This window comes from Crotalus tigris, unplaced genomic scaffold (assembly GCF_016545835.1).
Source record: "Crotalus tigris isolate CLP2741 ecotype Arizona unplaced genomic scaffold, ASM1654583v1 scf7180000020968.1038771, whole genome shotgun sequence".
Taxonomy (NCBI): Eukaryota; Metazoa; Chordata; class Lepidosauria; order Squamata; family Viperidae; genus Crotalus; species Crotalus tigris.
The window spans coordinates 494,277-513,316 of NW_024098284.1; the positions used below are offsets into that span (position 1 = coordinate 494,277).

The window sequence follows — 19,040 nt, forward strand, 5'->3', positions numbered from 1 at the left end:
TCCCCTCCACCGTTAGAATAGCAAAAAAACCCCACAAGGCTCACTACATTGCACAACCCCCTGGAGCATCTCGACCAGAACCCTAGAAAGATCCATCCACTCACTCAACCATTTTGTCAGCTGTCCCAGAACTGTGTGCTGTTGCTGGTTCTGCTCATCAATAAGCAGGAACCTTCTTTCCTAAGCAGCCTCCATTTTATTTCCAGCGTCTTTCTCCCGGCTTGGAACTGGAGCTGATTTTTCTTTCCAACAAGCACAGATCAATGAAGGAACTGGATTTGCTCAATGACCAGGTGATTTATTTAACAACCTTAACAAAAACATCCTAAAATAGAAACCCGTCTTGTCTACGGAAATGCTCAGTATCCAGGTCATAGTCGTCCCAAAGATGCTTCTTCCATGAGGCAACTGGACTTTCTTGTTTTTTTCCTTTGAAGACGTTTCGCTTCTCATCCAAGAAGCTTCTTCAGCTTTGAAGAAGCTTCTTGGATGAGGAGCGAAACGTCTTCAAAGGAAAAAACAAGAAAGTCCAGTTGCCGCGTGAAAAAAAGCAACTTTGGGATATCTCCCATCTTACAGAAGGATAGAATGAAGATCACGTGTAATGTTAGTCGCGCTTTATAAGGCCTTGGCAAGACCACACTGGGAATACGGCATTCAGTTTTGGTCACCATATTATAAAAAAAGATGTAGAGAGACTCTGGAAAGATTGCAGAGAAGAGCAACAAAGATGACTGAGAGAAGAACAGAGCAGGTCCTCTGAAGAACGGCTGCAGGAATTCGGTGTGAAGAGAATGAAGAGAAGGACCAGGGGTGACAGGATAGCAGTCTCCCAATATTTGAAGGGCTGCCCCAAAAAAGAGGGAGTCAAGCTATTCTCCAAAGCACCCACCGCAACGGATGGAAACTCATCAAGGAGAGAAGCAACCTGGAACTAAGGAGGAATTTCCTGACGGTGAGGACAATGGACCCGTGGAACGACTTGCCACCAGAAGTTGTGGGTGCTCCACCACTGGAGGTATAAGATAAGATAAGATAAGATAAGATAAGATGAGATGAGATGAGATGAGATAAGATGAGATGAGATAAGATGAAATGAGTTGAGTTGAGTTGAGTTGTTGAGTTAAGTTGTTGAGTTGAGTTGAGTTAAGATAAGATAAGATAAGATAGAGATGAGATGAGATAAGATAAGATGAGATGAGATGAGATAAGATGAAATGAGTTGAGTTGAGTTGAGTTGTTGAGTTAAGTTGTTGAGTTGAGTTGAGTTGAGTTAAGATAAGATAAGATAAGATAAGATAGAGATGAGATGAGATAAGGTAACCTTTATTGTCATTTTTTTACTGTGGGCACAATGGCACACATCAAAAATGAAATTTAGTTGCCTGCTCTCAAAGTGAAATACATGCATGACACACACCTAAACATACTATATACAACATATGTATAGACCAGGGGTAGGCAACTTGGCTCTTTTATGACTCATGGACTTCAACTCCCAGAATTCCTGAGCCAGCAGGAATTTTTATGACTCATGAAGACCATGAGTCATAAAAGAGCCAAGGTTGCCTACCCCTGGTATAGACCCACACCCCTACATATACATAACAAATAAATATTAAATATTAAATTTTCAAGAAGAGACTGGACAACCCCTTGTCTGAAATGGTACAGCATCTCCTGCTTGAGCAGGGGGTTAGACTAGAAGACCTCCAAGGTCCCTTCCCTGTTATTTAGCAATGGAAATTTGCGTCCCCAGTGTGATTTTAAGTCAAGGACTACCTATATACCGTCCCGATTTTGACTAAATCAGCGCAAGATTCAGCACTGGGAGGCCACCAGCCCGAGTGAGATCTGAGGGATATAGCTTAAAAGAAGGAAAGTAGAACAGGTTATGGATTCATGGACACCACACACACACCCTTTCCTCAACGGGGAGCAAAGCTGCTCGGCTCCCGTGGAGTTGAGTTTGCCAGGGGGCTTCAGAAGCTGCCTTAGATCTCAGCAACAGACTCTTCCTGTCAACAGCTTCCGTGTTGTTCAGGGTGTTGGTTTTAAATTAAGTTCAGAGTCGGGATGAGAGAAGCGGAGAAGAGCCCTCCTGTTCCCAGTGGGAAGTGGTGTTTGTGCACGCTCCACTGTGCAACTGAAGTCCTCAGGAAAAAGAAATGCGATCACCAGCGCTGTTGTCATCTTTGGAACGGGATTCTGACCCCCCCCCCCATTGCATTCTTCGTCCCCTCCCGCCCTTCGTGGTATTCTCCCAAGAACGTTTTTTCTCAAAGGCTGTTGCTCATTTCTTACTATGGAGGGGAAGAGGAACTTGCCCCGTGAACAATTAGATGCTCGACATTCCCTGGCAGAAGTAGTAGCCATCTTTCTCCAGCAGATCCTTCAAAAGACCTTACTGGTCCTACTACCATTCTTTTTAGGCCTTGACATTTAAAAATTCTTGAAAGGGAGAAGGAGGAGAAGGAGATCTGGTGCTGGAGAACAGAATTCTATTCTATTCTATTCTGTTCTGTTCTGTTCTGTTCTGTTCTGTTCTATGCTGTTCTCTGCTGTTCTATTCTATTTTATTCCATTCTATTCCATTCCATATTTCCTATTCTATTCTATTCTGTTCTGTTCTGTTCTATTCCTTTTCTCTATTCTATTCTATTCTATTCTATTCTATTCTATTCTATTCTATTCTATTCTATTCCTTTCCTTTCCTTTGCTCTATTCTATTCTGTTCTGTTCTCTGCTGTTCTATTCTATTTTATTCCATTCTATTCCATTCCATATTTCCTATTCTATTCTATTCTATTCTATTCTATTCTATTCTATTCTATTCTATTCTATTCCTTTTCTCTATTCTATTCTATTCTATTCTATTCTATTCTATTCTATTCTATTCTTTTGCTCTGTTCTATTCTGTTCTGTTCTCTGCTGTTCTCTGCTGTTCTATTCTATTTTATTCCATTCTATTCCATTCCATATTTCCTATTCTATTCTATTCTATTCTATTCTATTCTATTCTATTCTATTCTATTCTATTCTATTCTATTCTATTCTATTCTATTCTATTCTAAACCTGCAGAGGGAAGAAGCTTTTCTTAGAAATGAAGTTGGATTTCAATTTCAACCCCCCCCCCCAGACATTTCCTCCACCACCCATAGGAGTAAAACTAATTTTCCAAATGCTGGCTATTCAAAAAACACACACACATACACAGGAAATGAGTTATGGGGCAAAAAAGGCAGTAATTTGCCTTAAAAAACACGGGGAGGCCAAACCTAATACTTATCTCCCAAAGGGGTCATTTGCAAGGGTGGGAAGTCCTGGATTCTCCCGCCTGGTTTCCTGCACCACCTTTGCAGCCAAGAATAGCAGCAATAGGTCCCGGTGGGGGGAGATATGTGTGAGACCCTCCTCCCCCCCAAGGGCCACACCGGCTGCAGGTCTTTAGCCTGGCTGGGTGGAGGGTCCCGATGTGCAAATGCCACCTAGGCAGATGTGCAAGTTATAAAGGGACTGTGGGGTCCTGGGTGCTCTCTGAGCTGGGTGGTTTTCTTGCAGATGTTTCATGACCCAACTAGGGAACGTGATCAGTGCTAGGAGGGAAAGGGGTATGCAGGGAGGAGGAGGAGGAGGAGGAAGAGGAGGAGGAGGAGGAGGAGAACTGTGGGATCCTAGGTGCTCTCTGAGCTTGGTGGTTTTCTTGCAGACATTTCATGACCCAACTAGGCGACATCATTAGTGCTAAAATTGAGGGAGGCTTGCGGAGAGGAGGAGGAGGAGGAGGGAAAGAAAGAAAGAAAGAAAGAAAGAAAGAAAGAAAGAAAGAGAGAGAAAGAAAAAAGAAAAAAAGAACAAGGAAGGAAGGAAGGAAGGAAGGAAGGAAGGAAGGAAGGAAGGAAGGAAGGAAGGAAGGAAGGAAGGAAGGATTGTGGGGTCCTTGGTGCTCTCTGAGCTGGGTGGTTTCCTTGCAGACCTTTCATGACCCAGGTAGGGAACCTCATCAGTGCTTTTATCTTTACATACTTGCCCTATCAGTGTTTTTAAAACCTTTTGGGGCCTATGCACTTTAATCTCAATGAGGATCGTGCAAGAAAGCAGTTGGCTGGAGGGACCTTAAGAGCAACTTGGGGGGTTTCATGCTGCCGAGCCCTGGATTCGGATCTCCTCCCCCCCTCCCCCCTTTTAGAGCCCGGAGCACTGATTGGGGGAGGCCGAGGTTTCCCGCAATCCTGGCCTGCTTGATCCTTCCCCACGGATCCCCCATGCACCTAAGCAGAATCAGAGGTCCAAGGGGTGGTATTCATACAATGGATGGGAAGAGAAGAATCCTAAATCAGAGAATTTATCCTAGGAACAACACAAATCTTCCTTTTCGGGGGGGGGCACAGGCTCGCAGACTCCCACCCCCAGGTTGCACGGAGGGGCTTCTGCAATCCAGGATGTGGATGTTGCTTTTGGCCCATGGGGGGGGCCACTATTTATCTAGCCCCTCAGACCCCCTGGAGCTATTTCTGAAGCGGTATCTGGTCCCGCTGGACGGGCTTCCGGCTGCACCCTCTTCCCCGCCCTCGCAAAGCCACGGAGGGCACATTCCTGACCCACTGACAGCCGTCTCCTCTCCTGGCTGGCTGTTTTTGGAACCGGGGAGAGGGTGCAGCTTTTGCAAAACGGAATGCGCAAGGACCTCGCCCTCTTTGAGGCCTCCAAAGGTTTCCAGGAACAATACGCGCTGTGGGGTTGGGGCCAAAAAGTTGCAGAACAATCTCAGGGGATCATCCAGATGGAGAGAAGAGCAGCCAACTGGTCAGGGGGAGATGAGGCCCCCTGGCTGTCCATCACCCAAGGTCCAACTCCCAGTAAGGGTCAGCCAGGAGTCCCATCGGTTGGGACTTTGGTCCCGACTGTTGAGACGTTCCATCTGAATGTGGGTGCTGTGCTGCCTACAAAGGATGAACTCTCTCCTTCCTTCATGGTCGAAGAGCTTTGACACCCACACGTGGCCCTGATGGAAGAGATTCTTACTAGCACAGGGTTGAACCGTGGGGTCCTTGGGGCTCTCTAGGCTGGGCTGTGTCCTTGCAGACATTTCATTATCTCACTAGGGAACATCATCAGTGCTAGAAGGGAAGGGGGTTTGTGGAGAGGAGGAGGAGGAGGAGGAGGAGGAGAAGAAGAAGGAGAAGGAGAAGGAGGAGGAGGAGGAAGAGGAGAGGAAGAGGAGAAAAAGAAGAACAAGAGGAGGAGGAGAGGAGGAAGAGGAGAAGAAGAAGGAGAAGGAGGAGGAGGAAGAGAGGAGGAAGAGGAGGAGAAAAAGAAGAACAAGAGGAGGAGGAGGAGAGGAGGAGGAGGAGGAGAAGAAGAAGGAGGAGGAGGAGGAGGTGGGGGAGGAGAGGAGGGAAAAAAAGAAGAACAAGAGGAGGAGGAGAGGCGGAAGAGGAGGAGGAGAAGAAGAAGAAGAAGAGTAGGAGGAGGAGCAGGAGAGGAAGAGGAGAAAAAGAAGAACAAGAGGAGGAGGAGGAGAGGAGGAAGAGGAGAAGAAGAAGGAGAAGGAGGAGGAGGAGGAGGAAGAGAGGAGGAAGAGGAGGAGAAAAAGAAGAACAAGAGGAGGAGGAGAAGAAGAAGAAGGAGGAGGAGGAGGAGGAGGGGAAGGAGAGGAGGGAGAAAAAGAAGAACAAGAGGAGGAGGAGAGGCGGAAGACCAGGAGGAGGAGGAGGAGGAGGAGAAGAAGAAGAAGAAGAGGAGGAGGAGGAGGAGGAAGAGGAGGAGGAGGAGGAGGAGGAGAGGAAGAGGAGGAGGAAGGAACAGGAGGAGGAAGAGAAGAAGGAAGAGAACTGATAGGCTCTAATTTTCTTGCAGATGTTTCATGACCCAAGTAGGGATAGTCAGTGCTAGAAGAGAGAAGGGTTTGCTAGGAGGAGGAGGAGGAGGAGGAGGAGGAGGAGGAGGAGGAGGAGGAGGAGGAGGAGGAGGAGGAGGAGGAGGAGGAGACGGAGACAGTGGAACCCTCGGTGCTCTCTGACCTTGGTGGTTTTCTTGCAGATGTTTCTTGACTTCCCCCTCCTATGTTTAGCACATCGTGTGAAGGTATCTGCTCAGAATTTGCCTGATTCGGCTAAACGGGCTAGGTGGACCTCGTAATGGGCCGTGAGAATAACCTTGGGGGACAGGTGGAAGAATTGCAGACTAGACAATGGCCCGATAAAAAAGAAATCTTGAGTTCAAAACAGGAAGGTAATTGGAGAAGGGACCCTCCCTAATTCTCCCAAAAGTGTAGGCAGGGCAGCGAGACGTTGCTTCACGCTTGCGGGATTCTGTTACTATAATCAAGGTAATATTAGTATGTTCGTGATTTTGGTTGCCTTATCTGAGCCTGATCATGTTCTAAACCCTTTCCACACACCCCCTCTCCATCTCTGTTGAACCCTGGGTCTCACTAATGCCCAACCAGCACGCTTATTTGCCCAGGTTGACTATGGAACCAGGGCAGGGGTAGGCAACCTTGGCTCTTTTATGACTTGTGGACGTCAACTCCCAGAATTCCTGAGCCAGCTGGCTCAGGAATTCTGGGAGTTGACGTCCACGAGTCATAAAAGAGCCAAGGTTGCCTACCCCTGAACCAGGGTATCCTGGTAAAAAAAAAAACCTCAAGACAATGGTGAAGAAGACTTTCACGTATCTGCGGTCCAGGTCCCGTCAACTCTTGGCTGCACCCATGCACTTGAAAGTCCATCTCCCGTTGAACCCTCACAGCCCTGGATTTCTTGGGCCTCCCCCACCGATGCCTTTCTGTGGATGATGGGCTTTGCGACCCAACACCGAGGCCTCGAGAGGGGCGCCCATGTTTACGATGCGCCCTTGCTCTCCTTTCATAACAGGAGAGGCCTTTGATGTGCTTCCAACGAGCAAACTGAAGACGCCCAAGAAGCACAACGACGACGTCACGGCCTCCAACAGGGCGTGAAGAACCCTAGAGGCAGGTGGGCTTTCCGACATGACGCAGAGGGAATGGAGCGGAGGTTGAGGAACATTTGCAAGAGCCGAAATTCCAGCGAGAGGAACTGCAGGAGAAAGGAAGAAGGCCCTGTGTCTCGGAAACAAGCCAAGACTTGTCTAACTTCACACTGCATTCGTGAAAGTGTCCGACTCTTGCAGACAGCAAAGGGAGAGACATTTTGGCGGAGCCGCGCAGAGCTGACGCACCGAAGGACATCTAGGTTGGGTCTTTCCCACACCTGGCCCAGTTCCCCACCCAGTGCTATTCCTCTGCTTGTTGTTGTGTTTGAACACCCTCGATCCAAGCAGACCACACACCACGAGGTAGCCCAGAATATGTCCGGGCATCTTCAAAAATCTTGGGAAGCCCCTGAAAGCAAGGGGTCTCCAAACCTGGCGATTTTGACTTGTAGAGTTGAACTCTCAGAATTTCCCCAGCCATCCATGCCTCTTTCTTTTCTTCCGGAGCGGAGGGGGATCGCAAAGAAAGGGATTAAAGAGAGTAAGCAGGCCACGATGGGGATACACATCAAAAGCAGTGCAGAAGTGCCAGGGAATTCTGGGAGTTGAAGTCCACAAGGCTTACTGTAGCCAAGTTTGGGGACCCCTGGCCCAGAGATAGATCAAACCCCTTGAAGAGTCTTCCATCAAGCAGAAATGCCACCCCGGACGTGGTCCTCAAGAGCTCTTCAGTTAATGGGCAGGTTCAGCCCATCACATGTCCTGCTGGGTTCACATTGAAGGAACGGCTGCTGGAATTGGGGATGTCTAGTTTAATGAAGGAAGATGGTAGAGGACAGGAAGACCTGGAGGAACGTTGTCCATGGGGTCGCGATGGGTCGGACACGACTTCGCAATTAACAACAACAACGAGTTTAATGAAGAGAAGGACGAGGGGGGACAGGATAGCAGTGTTCCAATCTCTCAGGGGCTGCCCCAAAGAAGAGGCAGTCAAGCTATTCTCCAAAGCACCCAAAGGCAGGACAAGAAGCAACGGATGGAAACTCATCAAGGAGAGAAGCAACCTGGAACTAAGGAGAAACTTCCTGACAGTGAGGACAATTAACTAGTGGAACCACCTGCCTCCAGAAATGGTGAATGCTCCAACACTGGAGGTTTTTAAGAAGAGACTGGACAGCCTTTTGTCTGAAATGGTGTAGGGTTTCCTGCCTGAGCAGGGGGTTGGACTAGATGACCTCCAAGCTCTCTTCCAACTTTACAATCATTATTATTATTATTATAACCCATTCTCTGAGTTTCCAAATTCAGATGAATATAAAGCCAGATGAGTGGATAATGCCAGTGGCCCAGCTAGGTCTTTACCCACCCTGGTGAAGAAATGGAGGCAGCCTTTACAGCACAGAAGTTTTGGCAACTTTAAGACTTGTGGACTTCAAATTCCAGAATTCTCCAGGCAGATTCCTACTCCTAAAAAAGGGTGGAGACCAGTCAGGGCCATGGGATGGATAAAGAAGCTCCTGGAAAAAGGGGTGCAGAGTGGGCGTGGTCAGGGGACGGATAAAGGAAGCTCTTGTTCCGGAGAAAGGGGCAGAGACTGGGTGGGGGCCATAGGATGGATAAAGGAGCTCCTGGGAAAAGGGGCGGAGACTGGGTGGGGCCATGGGACGGATAAAGATACTCCTGGGGAAAAGGGCGGAGACTGGGCAGGGTCATGAGATGGATAAAGGAGCTTCTGAAAAAGGGGTGGAGACTGGGCGGGGGCATGGGATGGATATACTCCTGGAAAAGGGGCGGAGACTGGGCGGGGGCATGGGATGAACCAAGACACTCCTGAAAAAAGGGGTGGAGACTGGGCGGGGCCATGGGATGGATAAACATACTCCTGGGAAAGGGGCGGAGACTTGGTGAGACCATGAGATGGATAAAGGAGCTTCTGAAAAAGGGGCGGAGACTGGGCGGGGGCATGGGATAGATATACTCCTGGAAAAGGGGCGGAGACTGGGCGGGGCCATAGGATGAACCAAGACACTCTTGAAAAAAGGGGTGGAGACTGGGTGGGGCCATGGGATGGATAAAGATACTCCTGGGAAAGGGGCGGAGACTGGGCGGGGCCATAGGATGAACCAAGACACTCCTGAAAAAAGGGGTGGAGACTGGGCAGGCAGGGGAATGGGACGGATAAAGATACTCCTAGCAAAGGGGCGGAGACTGGGCGGGGCCATGGAATGAACCAAGACACTCTTGAAAAAAGGGGTGGAGACTGGGTGGGGCCATGGGATGGATAAAGATACTCCTGGGAAAGGGGCGGAGACTGGGCGGGGCCATAGGATGAACCAAGACACTCCTGAAAAAAGGGGTGGAGACTGGGCAGGCAGGGGAATGGGACGGATAAAGATACTCCTAGCAAAGGGGCGGAGACTGGGCGGGGCCATGGAATGAACCAAGGAGCTCCTGCTCCTGAAAAGAGGGCGGAGACTGGGCGGGGCGATGGTGTGCATAGGAGCTCCTGGTTGGTCTCCAAGCTGGAGGCAGAGCTGCCAATTCTGCCCCAGGGACTCCCGGCGTAGATGGAAAGCGATACGGTCCTCCCACTTCTCCGCCTGTTGTGACCCAGTTGCCAAATATTCGGACTATTTTGCAACCAGATTCAGGATGTTGTTCCCTGCCATCTGCTGAGCCTGAAGTTCAAAATTTCCTCCTTTGGTACAAAATGGCACAAAATTTCCTCCTTTTAGGATTAGAATTAAAATAATAGAGCTGGGAGGGGCCTCGGAGGTCATCTAGTCCAACCCCCTGATTCTTTGGGGACAATCAGGACGATAAGAAGATTGGGGGCATTTTTAACAGCTTGCCCAAAAGTCCTGTGGGACTTTTTAGTTTCTGTTTTTTTGTTTTTTAAATAAACTTAAGCTTATTAAACTTAAACAACTTTCACCGTATAAAGACCCCGATGGGCTCTTTGGCGCTAAGAACATCCAATGGCGAGCTGGGCAAATTTAATCAATAAAATAAAAAATAAATTAAAATAGTACCGAGGGAATGAAGCGTTGGCAGCCGTTCTGTAGCAGATCCCCAACGATTGTAGCCGATTCGGTTACTTACCGCTGTCCTTAAATACCACTAGATTTCAAACCAACCTCATTAAATACGTTCCTTCTATCAAGGAAATGGGTAAGGTCATTCCAGTTTTCAGGAAAAGACCGGACGTCCATTGGTCCAGGATGGTATAAGGTCTCCTGCATTGAGCGGTGGGGTTGGACTAGATGACCTCCGAGGTCCCTTCCAATGCTAGAAATCTAAGTTGGAAAAAAGCTGGGCTGGATGCCAAAATGATTGATTTGAGGACCGGAAGGGGTTTCAGTGGGGCAATGGGGGACGCTCTTGGTTTTGGGCCCTCTTAATCCGGGGGTTTCTTCCAGGGGCTGCAAAATGAGGCTGGGGGGGGGGCGGTAGCCCTCTTGAAAAGAGGAGGGACAGCTGCAGAAATGCAAGACGCTATTTATCTATTTATTGCATTGCACCTTATTTCACAGTTAGTCTTCCACTTAAGGACATGTTTGAAGTGACAGCAGCACTGAAAAAAGGGGACTTACGGCCATTTTTCACACCTACGACCGTTGCCGGATCCCCAAGGTCACGTGATCACAATTAGGACACTCGGCAAGTGGCTCCTATTTATGACGGTCGCAGCATCCCGGGGGGGGGTTGTCATTTCATCTCCTTTCACGACCTTTTGACAAGCAAAGTCAATGGGGGGGGGGGAAGCCGGATTCGCTTAATGACCATGTGCGGCCTAACTGAACAAATGCAGGGATTCCCTTAACAACCGTGGCAGGAAAGGTCGTAAAATGAAGCAAAACTCACTTAATAAATGTCTCGCTTAGCCGCAGAAAGTTTGGGCTCACTTGTTGTCGTAAGTCGAGAATTACCTGTATTTGTTTTTTATTTTATTTTATTTTATTATTTTTTATTTTACTTTATTATTTTTTAAATATTTTTTTAATTTTTTAATTATTTTATTTTATTATTTTTTATTTTATTTTATTATTTTAATTATTTTTATTTTTTATTTTATTTTATTATTTTTGATTTTATTTTATTATCTTTTAAATATTTTTTTTTTACTTTTTTAATTATTTTATTTTATTTTATTATTTTTTATTTTATTTTATTATCTTTTAAATATTTTATTTTATTTTTTACTTTTTTAATTATTTTATTTTATTTTATTATTTTTTATTTTATTTTATTATCTTTTAAATATTTTATTTTATTTTTTACTTTTTTAATTATTTTATTTTATTATTTTTTATTTTATTTTATTATTTTAATTATTTTTTATTTTATTATTTTATTATTTTATTTTATTATTTTTATTTTATTTTATTATTTTAATTATTTTATTTTATTTTATTTTTTATTTTATTTTATTATTTTAATTTTTTTTATTTTATTATTTTATTTTATTATTTTTATTTTATTTTATTATTTTAATTATTTTTTATTTTATTTTATTATTTTTTATTTTATTTTGTTATTTTAATTATTATTTTATTTTATGTTGTTTTATTTTATTATTTTTAAAATATTTTATTTTATTATTTTAAAAATATTTTATTTTATTGTATTTCATGAAATCTGTAGACTGTCCATCTCGCCACAAAGGCGACTCTGGGCTGGGTATAGACATTGATTAAAGTGCACTGTAAAACACGAAAGCAATAAATTAAAACCTTCCATTTGTTATTTATTTATTTATTGAATTTAATTATTTATTTGAATTGAATAAATTGAATTGAATAAATTATTCGAATTTATTTATTTATTTATTTGAATTTATTTGCAAACGACTCTGGGGGGGGGGGTGTTGTTTCACCTCAAACTCGCTCAGGAAGAACCGGTCCTGAACGCAGCATTAAAACATGGAAAAACCTAAACCAATCAATATGTTTAAAAGAGTAAAAAAAAACAAAAAAAAACAGAAATTTAAAAATGCCATGGGAATGAAATTAAGCAGGAGAGAGAAGGAGGCATGCACGGAGCGGAGGTGGGCATTCTCCACTCCATCAGACACCTCCAGAGTGCCATTTCCCAGCTGCTGGCTTGGGAAAAGGGTTCAAGCCGAGGCTTTTCCTGACAGGAACAGGAGCTGTCTGGGTGTGTCTGCCCCATGAGGGAGGGGCAGCCGTGCAGGACAGGTTCTTCCTGAGACTGAATTTGGGGTGACACCCAGCCCAAGGAGGCTCCCCGTTGATATGAATCAGGCTGGCATACCAAGCCTTGCTCAAGTGTCCCAGAGAAACGTGTGCTGGAGTCCTAAAAAAAAAGCGTGGTTGCTTCTCGGATCCTCGCACAAGTCTGCCTCTGGTCATGCGCAGAGTGCATTTGCTGCATCTCGAGGACCAATTCCCCCCCCTCCCATGATCGGTCGTGGAGGTTTGGGGTTGAAATTTATAGCCAGGAACCGGGAGAATTAAGGCTCTTTTTCCTGAAGAGTTCCCAACTTTCCGTTTCAAAGCTCAGTGTTGGAGCAAGGACGGGCGGGAAGAGGGAGCCTCTGAGCATGTTCAGAGGGCCTCTCCAGGACTTAGTCCGCCTGGGCTTCCGACTTCCAGGAAAGGTGCTAATAGGAGGGTCTATATAACCTAGCATTTCTCAGTCTCGGCAGCTTTCTGATGGGTGGACACCAACTCCCAGAATTCCCCAGCCGGCCAGCTGGGGAATTCTGGGAGTTGTAGTCCACGCATCAGAAAGCTGCCGAGACTGAGAAACACAATTGTTTTGGCTGTCTCCTTGTTTTAACAGTCGGGTGTGACCCAATTGTGAGTAGGTGATGTTTTGACTTGAAGCCAACCCAAACACCACTGTTATGCCCTATCCTGGTTTGTGGCAGGCAGGGGGTTGGACTAGATGGTCTCCCAGACCCCTTCCCGTGCTTATTATAATCGTAGGAATACCCCTTCCGTTTGCCGAAATCACTGCTTTTCTATCCATCGCAGCTCAAGATAAGACTTGGGTGCATCTGCACACACAAACGCAGCCCGTCACGTGGGGAAGCCATGGAATCGAATCCAGCTCTAGACGTGAATCAGATCTTTGCTGATTCAACCGCAACCTAAATATTTCTGTCCCTGGGAAAGGGACTCCTTTCCAAGCTAATCTACTCGCTGTCTCCTAGATTATTTACGAATAAAACTTCCTCTGAGGCCATAGTTATTGGGGTTCCTCCAGGAAAAAAAAGGGGGAATAATATAAGGGCGGGGGGGGGGAATACACGAGAACAGGGAACGTAAAACAAAATCTCAGCTCGCTGATTTGAGCAACTGCATTCTAGTTTGGTCCATAGGATGGTTATTTATTATCTTTTTATTCCACTCAGAAAGGGAGAAGACGTTCGGGAAGATTTACGAAGCTATTTCAAAGAAGACACCGAAAATTGCACACAGCTTAGAATTGCACACAGCTTAGAATTGCACACATCAGAGAAAGGAGGGGGGGGGAAAGAATGCAACCGATAAAAACAAAAAACAAAAAAATGCCAAGTCCAGCTTTAAGGTGAGGGAGAGAAAAAGAACTGAATTTGGTTTCAGCATGAACCTTCAAAGTTGACTAGTCAGCTTTCGCTCTTAAACCAGCAGTTTCAGTTAACTGAGTGTTTCTCAAACTTGGCAACGTTAAGAGGGGTGGACTGCAACTCCCAGAAATCTCTACCCAGCACAGTTTGCGAGAGACCATGAGTTCAAATCCTGCACTAGACATGAAAGTCAGCCGGGTGACTTTGGGCCAGTCACTAGGAGATGGTGAGATCTAGTCCCGCCCTTAGCCGTGAAAGCTGACAGGCTAACTTTGAATCAATCACCAGGAGACGGTGAGTTCTAGTCCCGCCTTAGGCATGAAAGCTGGCTAGGTGATCTTGGGCCAATCACTAGGAGACGGTGAGTTCTAGTCCCACCTTAGGCACGAAAGCTGGTTGTGTGACTTTGGGCCAATCACCAGGAGACGGTGAGTTCTAGTCCCGCCTTAGGCATGAAAGCCAGCTAGGTGACCTTGGGCCAATCACTAGGAGACAGTGAGTTCTAGTCCCGCCTTAGGCACGAAAGCTGGCTGGGTGACTTTGGGCCAATCACTGGGAGACGGTGAGTTCTAGTCCCGCCTTAGGCACGAAAGCCAGCTGGGTGATCTTGGGCCAATCACTAGGAGACAGTGAGTTCTAGTCCCGCCTTAGGCATGAAAGCCAGCTAGGTGACCTTGGGCCAATCACCAGGAGACAGTGAGTTCTAGTCCCGCCTTAGGCATGAAAGCTGGCTGGGTGACTTTGGGCCAATCACCAGGAGACAGTGAGTTCTAGTCCCGCCTTAGGCACGAAAACTGGCTGGGTGACTTTGGGCCAATCACCAGGAGACGGTGAGTTCTAGTCCCGCCTTAGGCACGAAAGCCGGCTGGGTGACTTTGGGGCTAGTTGCTCTTTCTCAGCTCCGCCCACCTCACAGGGCTGTTGGGCTGGAGAAAATGGGAGAAGGAAGGAACATTAGACGTGTTGTCTCCTTGAGTCATTTGTAAAAAACGACGCAGGCGATATACAAATAAATAAAGAGTTTAAGGTGTATTTAAGGAGACTTTGACTTCTATAATTCCCCCAGCCGGCACTGAAGCCGATCCATCTCAGAGTTGCCGAGTTTGAAAAATTTTGGCTACATCGAGAGCAGCTCGTGTGAACTCAGAGCAAAATAAATAAATCAATAGATCTTCCTTGTCCTTTTGGGGGGGGAGGCAGATGATCAGCTGTCCCCCCCCCTTAAGCAAAGATAACCATTGTGCTCTCCTCCTCCTCATCCTTTCCCAACGCCAACCAAACGGCACCAGATTCCCACCAGGTCCCGGATGCCAGCCGTGCGGATAAAAAAGGCGACGCCCCTTGTTCCGTTTGGTTTCTTTCGTTCGTGTTTCCAAATGGAGCGTTTCAAATTCCAAATTCCAATTTGCGACCTCCCTTTGGGAGCCCGCGTAAAGAGCCAGGAAGGACCCTGGAGGTCTTCTAGTCCAACCCCCTGCTCAAACAGTAGACCCTTACAGAATCAGAGAATAACAGAGCCAGGAGGGACCCTGGAGGTCTTCTAGTCCAACCCCCTGCTCAAACAGTACACCCTTACAGAATCAGAGAATAACAGAGCCAGAAGGGACCCTGGAGGTCTTCTAGTCCAACCCCCTGCTCAAACAGTAGACCCTTACAGAATCAGAGAATAACAGAGCCAGAAGGGACCCTGGAGGTCTTCTAGTCCAACCCCCTGCTCCGGCAGGAGACCCATACAGAATCGTGGCCTAGCCCTTTCTCTCACATGTTTTGACTTGCCTATCGCACGCCTGCTTTCTTCTTTTTAAATTTATTGATTTATACCAGGGGTAGGCAACCTTGGCTCTTTTATGACTCCTGGACTTCAGCTCCCAGAATTCCTGAGCCAGCACAGGGGAACTATGGCCCCTTCATGACTGGTGGACTTCAACTCCCAGAATTCCTCAGCCAGCACAGGGGAACTATGGCCCCTTCATGACTTGCGGACTTCAACTCCCAGAATTCCTCAGCCAGCATGGGGAAACTAGGGCCCCCTCATGACTTGCGGACTTCAACTCCCAGAATTCCCGGAGCCAGCATGGCTCAGCTTGGAAACCTCTCCCTTTCCCCTCAGCATGGCTGGCTCAGGAATTCTGGGAGTTAAAGTCCACGAGTCATAAAAGAGCCAAGGTTGCCTACCCCTGATTGATACTGATTGATTGATTCCGTTTCTGGAGCTAACCCTGCCTTGCTACCCTTTTCACTGATTTGAAGTAAGGTCTCATAATGCAAGAGGGGCTGCCAGACAGGAGTTTTAAAACTTTTGGGAATAACTTCACCAAGACTCCTAACGGTGCTTTTTTTTTTTCCAAAAGGCAACTAGATTTTCTTGGGGTTCAGTTCAATACACAGATGTTTACAAGAATTGAAGAAGCTTCTTGGATGAGAAACAAAATGTTTTCAAGGAAAAAAAAGTCCTAGAAACACCAATTACCTTTTGTGGGGGGGGGGAGTGGATGATGGAGAATCTCCTTAGATCAGAGGTTCTCAACCTGTGGGTCGGGACCCCATTTGGGGTCAAACGACCATTTCATGGGGGTCGCCAAACAACGCAGTCCGCCATTTCCCCCCCCCCCTTTTCCTTAGCTGTGCTCCTCCCTTTTATTCTATTGGCTTTTGAAAGCCAATAGAATAGACTCTCTTGAATAGGGTCTAATTGTATTGGCTTTCAAAAGCCAAGAGGAATTGTCCAGGCTGTCTCTGCCCTGCTGAGCCCGCCAAAAGTCCCATTCTGCAAACGGTGCTGTACCAGTTGAGTAGTCCTCGACTTACGACCGGTTGAGTAGTCCTCGACTTACGACCGGTTGGGGGTCGCGGCATTAAAAAGGTTGAGAGCCACTGCCTTAGAGATTCCTAGAGACTCATAAGCACACACAGTGTGTTTCTTTACAACCACGTCCCTGTTTCTCTTGCGTGTGGGAAAAGGACCAGAAATAAGAAGGAAGTATCTTTTGGGGGGGGGGTCCCTGCCCACCGAATGGAAAACCATCTTTTGCAAAGCAAGCCAAAGAAGTATTTCTCCGTTCACACAGCGTGCAGAATCATGCATTGGGCTTCACAAACCACGGCTTGCGACGCTTCTATCCTTTGCGGTGGCCAAACAAACAGACAAGTCCAAATTCAGTCCTAGGCAGATGTTCTGCTCCGTTCAAGCAACGGGCAGAATCACGCACGAGGCTTCACAAAAAACGATTCCAGGTTTCTAATCCTTTGCAAAAAGCCCGACAAACAAACAGAGAAACAACCTCTAATTCAGTCATACCCGAACTACATCCCAAACTACACAACCCTGTTTGTTTGGAACGTGGCTCAAGATCCCAAAACAAACAAACAAACAAACAAACTTACTTGGAATTCCAGCCACAAAGATTTGTTCAAAATAAAGCGGTTGCAAAGGCCTGGTGGACTGAAACACACACACACAGGAGTTCAGCCACACCTTAAAGAGCTGTTTTGACACATTTTTATATCCTACCTCCGACACAGATTCCCCCCCTCCCCATCCTATCACACTCAACCCCTTCCCTAATCATCCGATAAACTATCCAGAAGCCCCTTTTTCCATATCTTATCTTTCACCATCTTTCTGTTAATACAGTTCGTCTCCTATAGTTATTTCGATATTTCCTCTGGTTGCAATTTCAGTTAGCTAGCAACTTCTGCTTTTCACATTTGTACCTGTCAATACTTAGATAATATATATATATAGATAGATAGATATAGATATATAGATATATAGATATATAGATATATAGATATATATTCATTAGAAATTTCTGAATAATACTTTATTGCTTTCACTGTCTTAACCCAAGTTTAGCAGTGCTGTGTTGTGACTCCAGGGAGTGTATCTTTGGATGAAACAAAACGCAACAGTGTGCCTTTGTCAATTCACCACCATGAATTTAATTTGGCCTTTCCCGTTGCCAGCAGCATTTACTTTTCAAAAGCGTGCGCTCTTACGATTCGGATTTAATCAATGCAACGTGTGAACTTCGAATGTGATGCTTAACTGTCACTCTGACTGTCAAATGTTGCATTTCCAGATCTATCAAGGGTTCTGCATTTTGTGAGAGCAGAAGTTCCCCGTTGCTCAGTCCCTACGTGCCGTTGCATGTCAGCCTGCGAGCCTTCGATACTGGAAAACGATTGCATGACACGAATGCGTCACTGGAGGAATATTACGAAGAAGATAATTACAGAGACTTTTTTTCCCCAGTTGCGTAAAACTTTTGCCTCTGGAAGAGGCGGATTCACATACGCAGAAATTTCGCGGGTGGGCTCTATGTCTTCGGAACGCTTGTGTTTTTCATAGTGGTCAACCCACCCGCGGAATTTCAGAAAATTTAACTATTGGCTGTGGCAAACTAGAACGGGATGAGCCCTGGCTGGAGAACTCGCAAACTTAAAACTTTGGAAAGTTAAACTTAACTACGGAAAGATTCAGCAGCACACATTCAAATGGACAAATATTCTCTTTTATCTGAGGGTCTTTTGACTCACCCAAAGAGACCCTCACCCAGAGGGTTCACCCCACACATTCACGCCGAGAAGATCTAGCCCTTGCACCGAGTTTGAAGATCCAAGCAGACCCCAGGTTGGTCCTGCATTCTGTAGAGGTTGTGCGAAGGGGGCTAGTTTGGCGAACTAAAAGCGGAGGGATGGCACTGTTGGAGCCCAGAAAGTGGGCTCGTTCAGCACCTCTAGCAAATGTGTGGTGTGAAGGCAGCCACACTTCTTCTACCCACCCATCCCAGGAAAGGCGTCCCGGCGGAGGCTTACCTGGCAACTTGAGAAGGGAGTCGTACACTTTACACTGCATTTGCCCCGTGCTTTGCATGACGCAGGACATCCACAGGCCCTCGTAGATGGCTTGGGCCGTCACAATGTTGTCCCCCGCGTAGGAGGAGATCTTCCACTGGGGCATGGCCGTGCTGACCACGATGCCGATCCAGCCGATGAAGGCCAGGATGAAGCCCAACATCTGGAGACCCGCGTTGGCCATCCTTCTTCCACGACGCAGCTGCGAGGCACGGGACCCAGTTGGAGCAAGCGAGAGAAAGAGAGAGAGAGAGAAAGGCAGCGGCTGGCCGGAGAAGGAGCTTGGAGCAAAGCCGGTGGGCTCTTTCAAAGCAGAGAGACTGCGCTGAGTCAGGAGGCTCTTCTTCGGGGTTTGTAATCCAGGCGTTTCTCCCGAGCGCAGCGGCTGGATTCAGAGCAAAGAGTGAAGCTGCCAACATCTGTTCTGCCTTTTAAACCAGGTGCCACCCAGCGCCCCCTGGTGGTTTCACTGGGCCATTTCACTGAAAGTTCCTCCCCGGCACATCTGGGTCACATCCTCAACAAAACCCTCCTTGTTATTGTTATTAGCAAGAAGGGCCTTTTTTTGTTGTTTTTTTAAATTCTTTTTCCAAGTCATTTTTGTTGGGTTTTTTTCCGCTTCCTAATCTCGCCCGAAGCCAACAGGCGCAG

At 46.6% G+C, this 19,040-nt stretch overlaps 1 protein-coding gene across 1 annotated transcript in view; it reads right to left on the reverse strand.

The window, feature by feature from the left end:
- Positions 1 to 18,801, reverse strand: part of CLDN1 (claudin 1) — a 31,831-nt gene extending 13,030 nt beyond the window's left edge. The window contains exon 1 of the mRNA XM_039369098.1: positions 18,351 to 18,801. Within this exon, the coding sequence (XP_039225032.1) occupies positions 18,351 to 18,573 (223 nt within the window). The 5' untranslated portion in view covers positions 18,574 to 18,801. The remainder of the gene's footprint in view (positions 1 to 18,350) is intronic.
- Between the last annotated feature and the right edge of the window lie 239 nt (positions 18,802 to 19,040).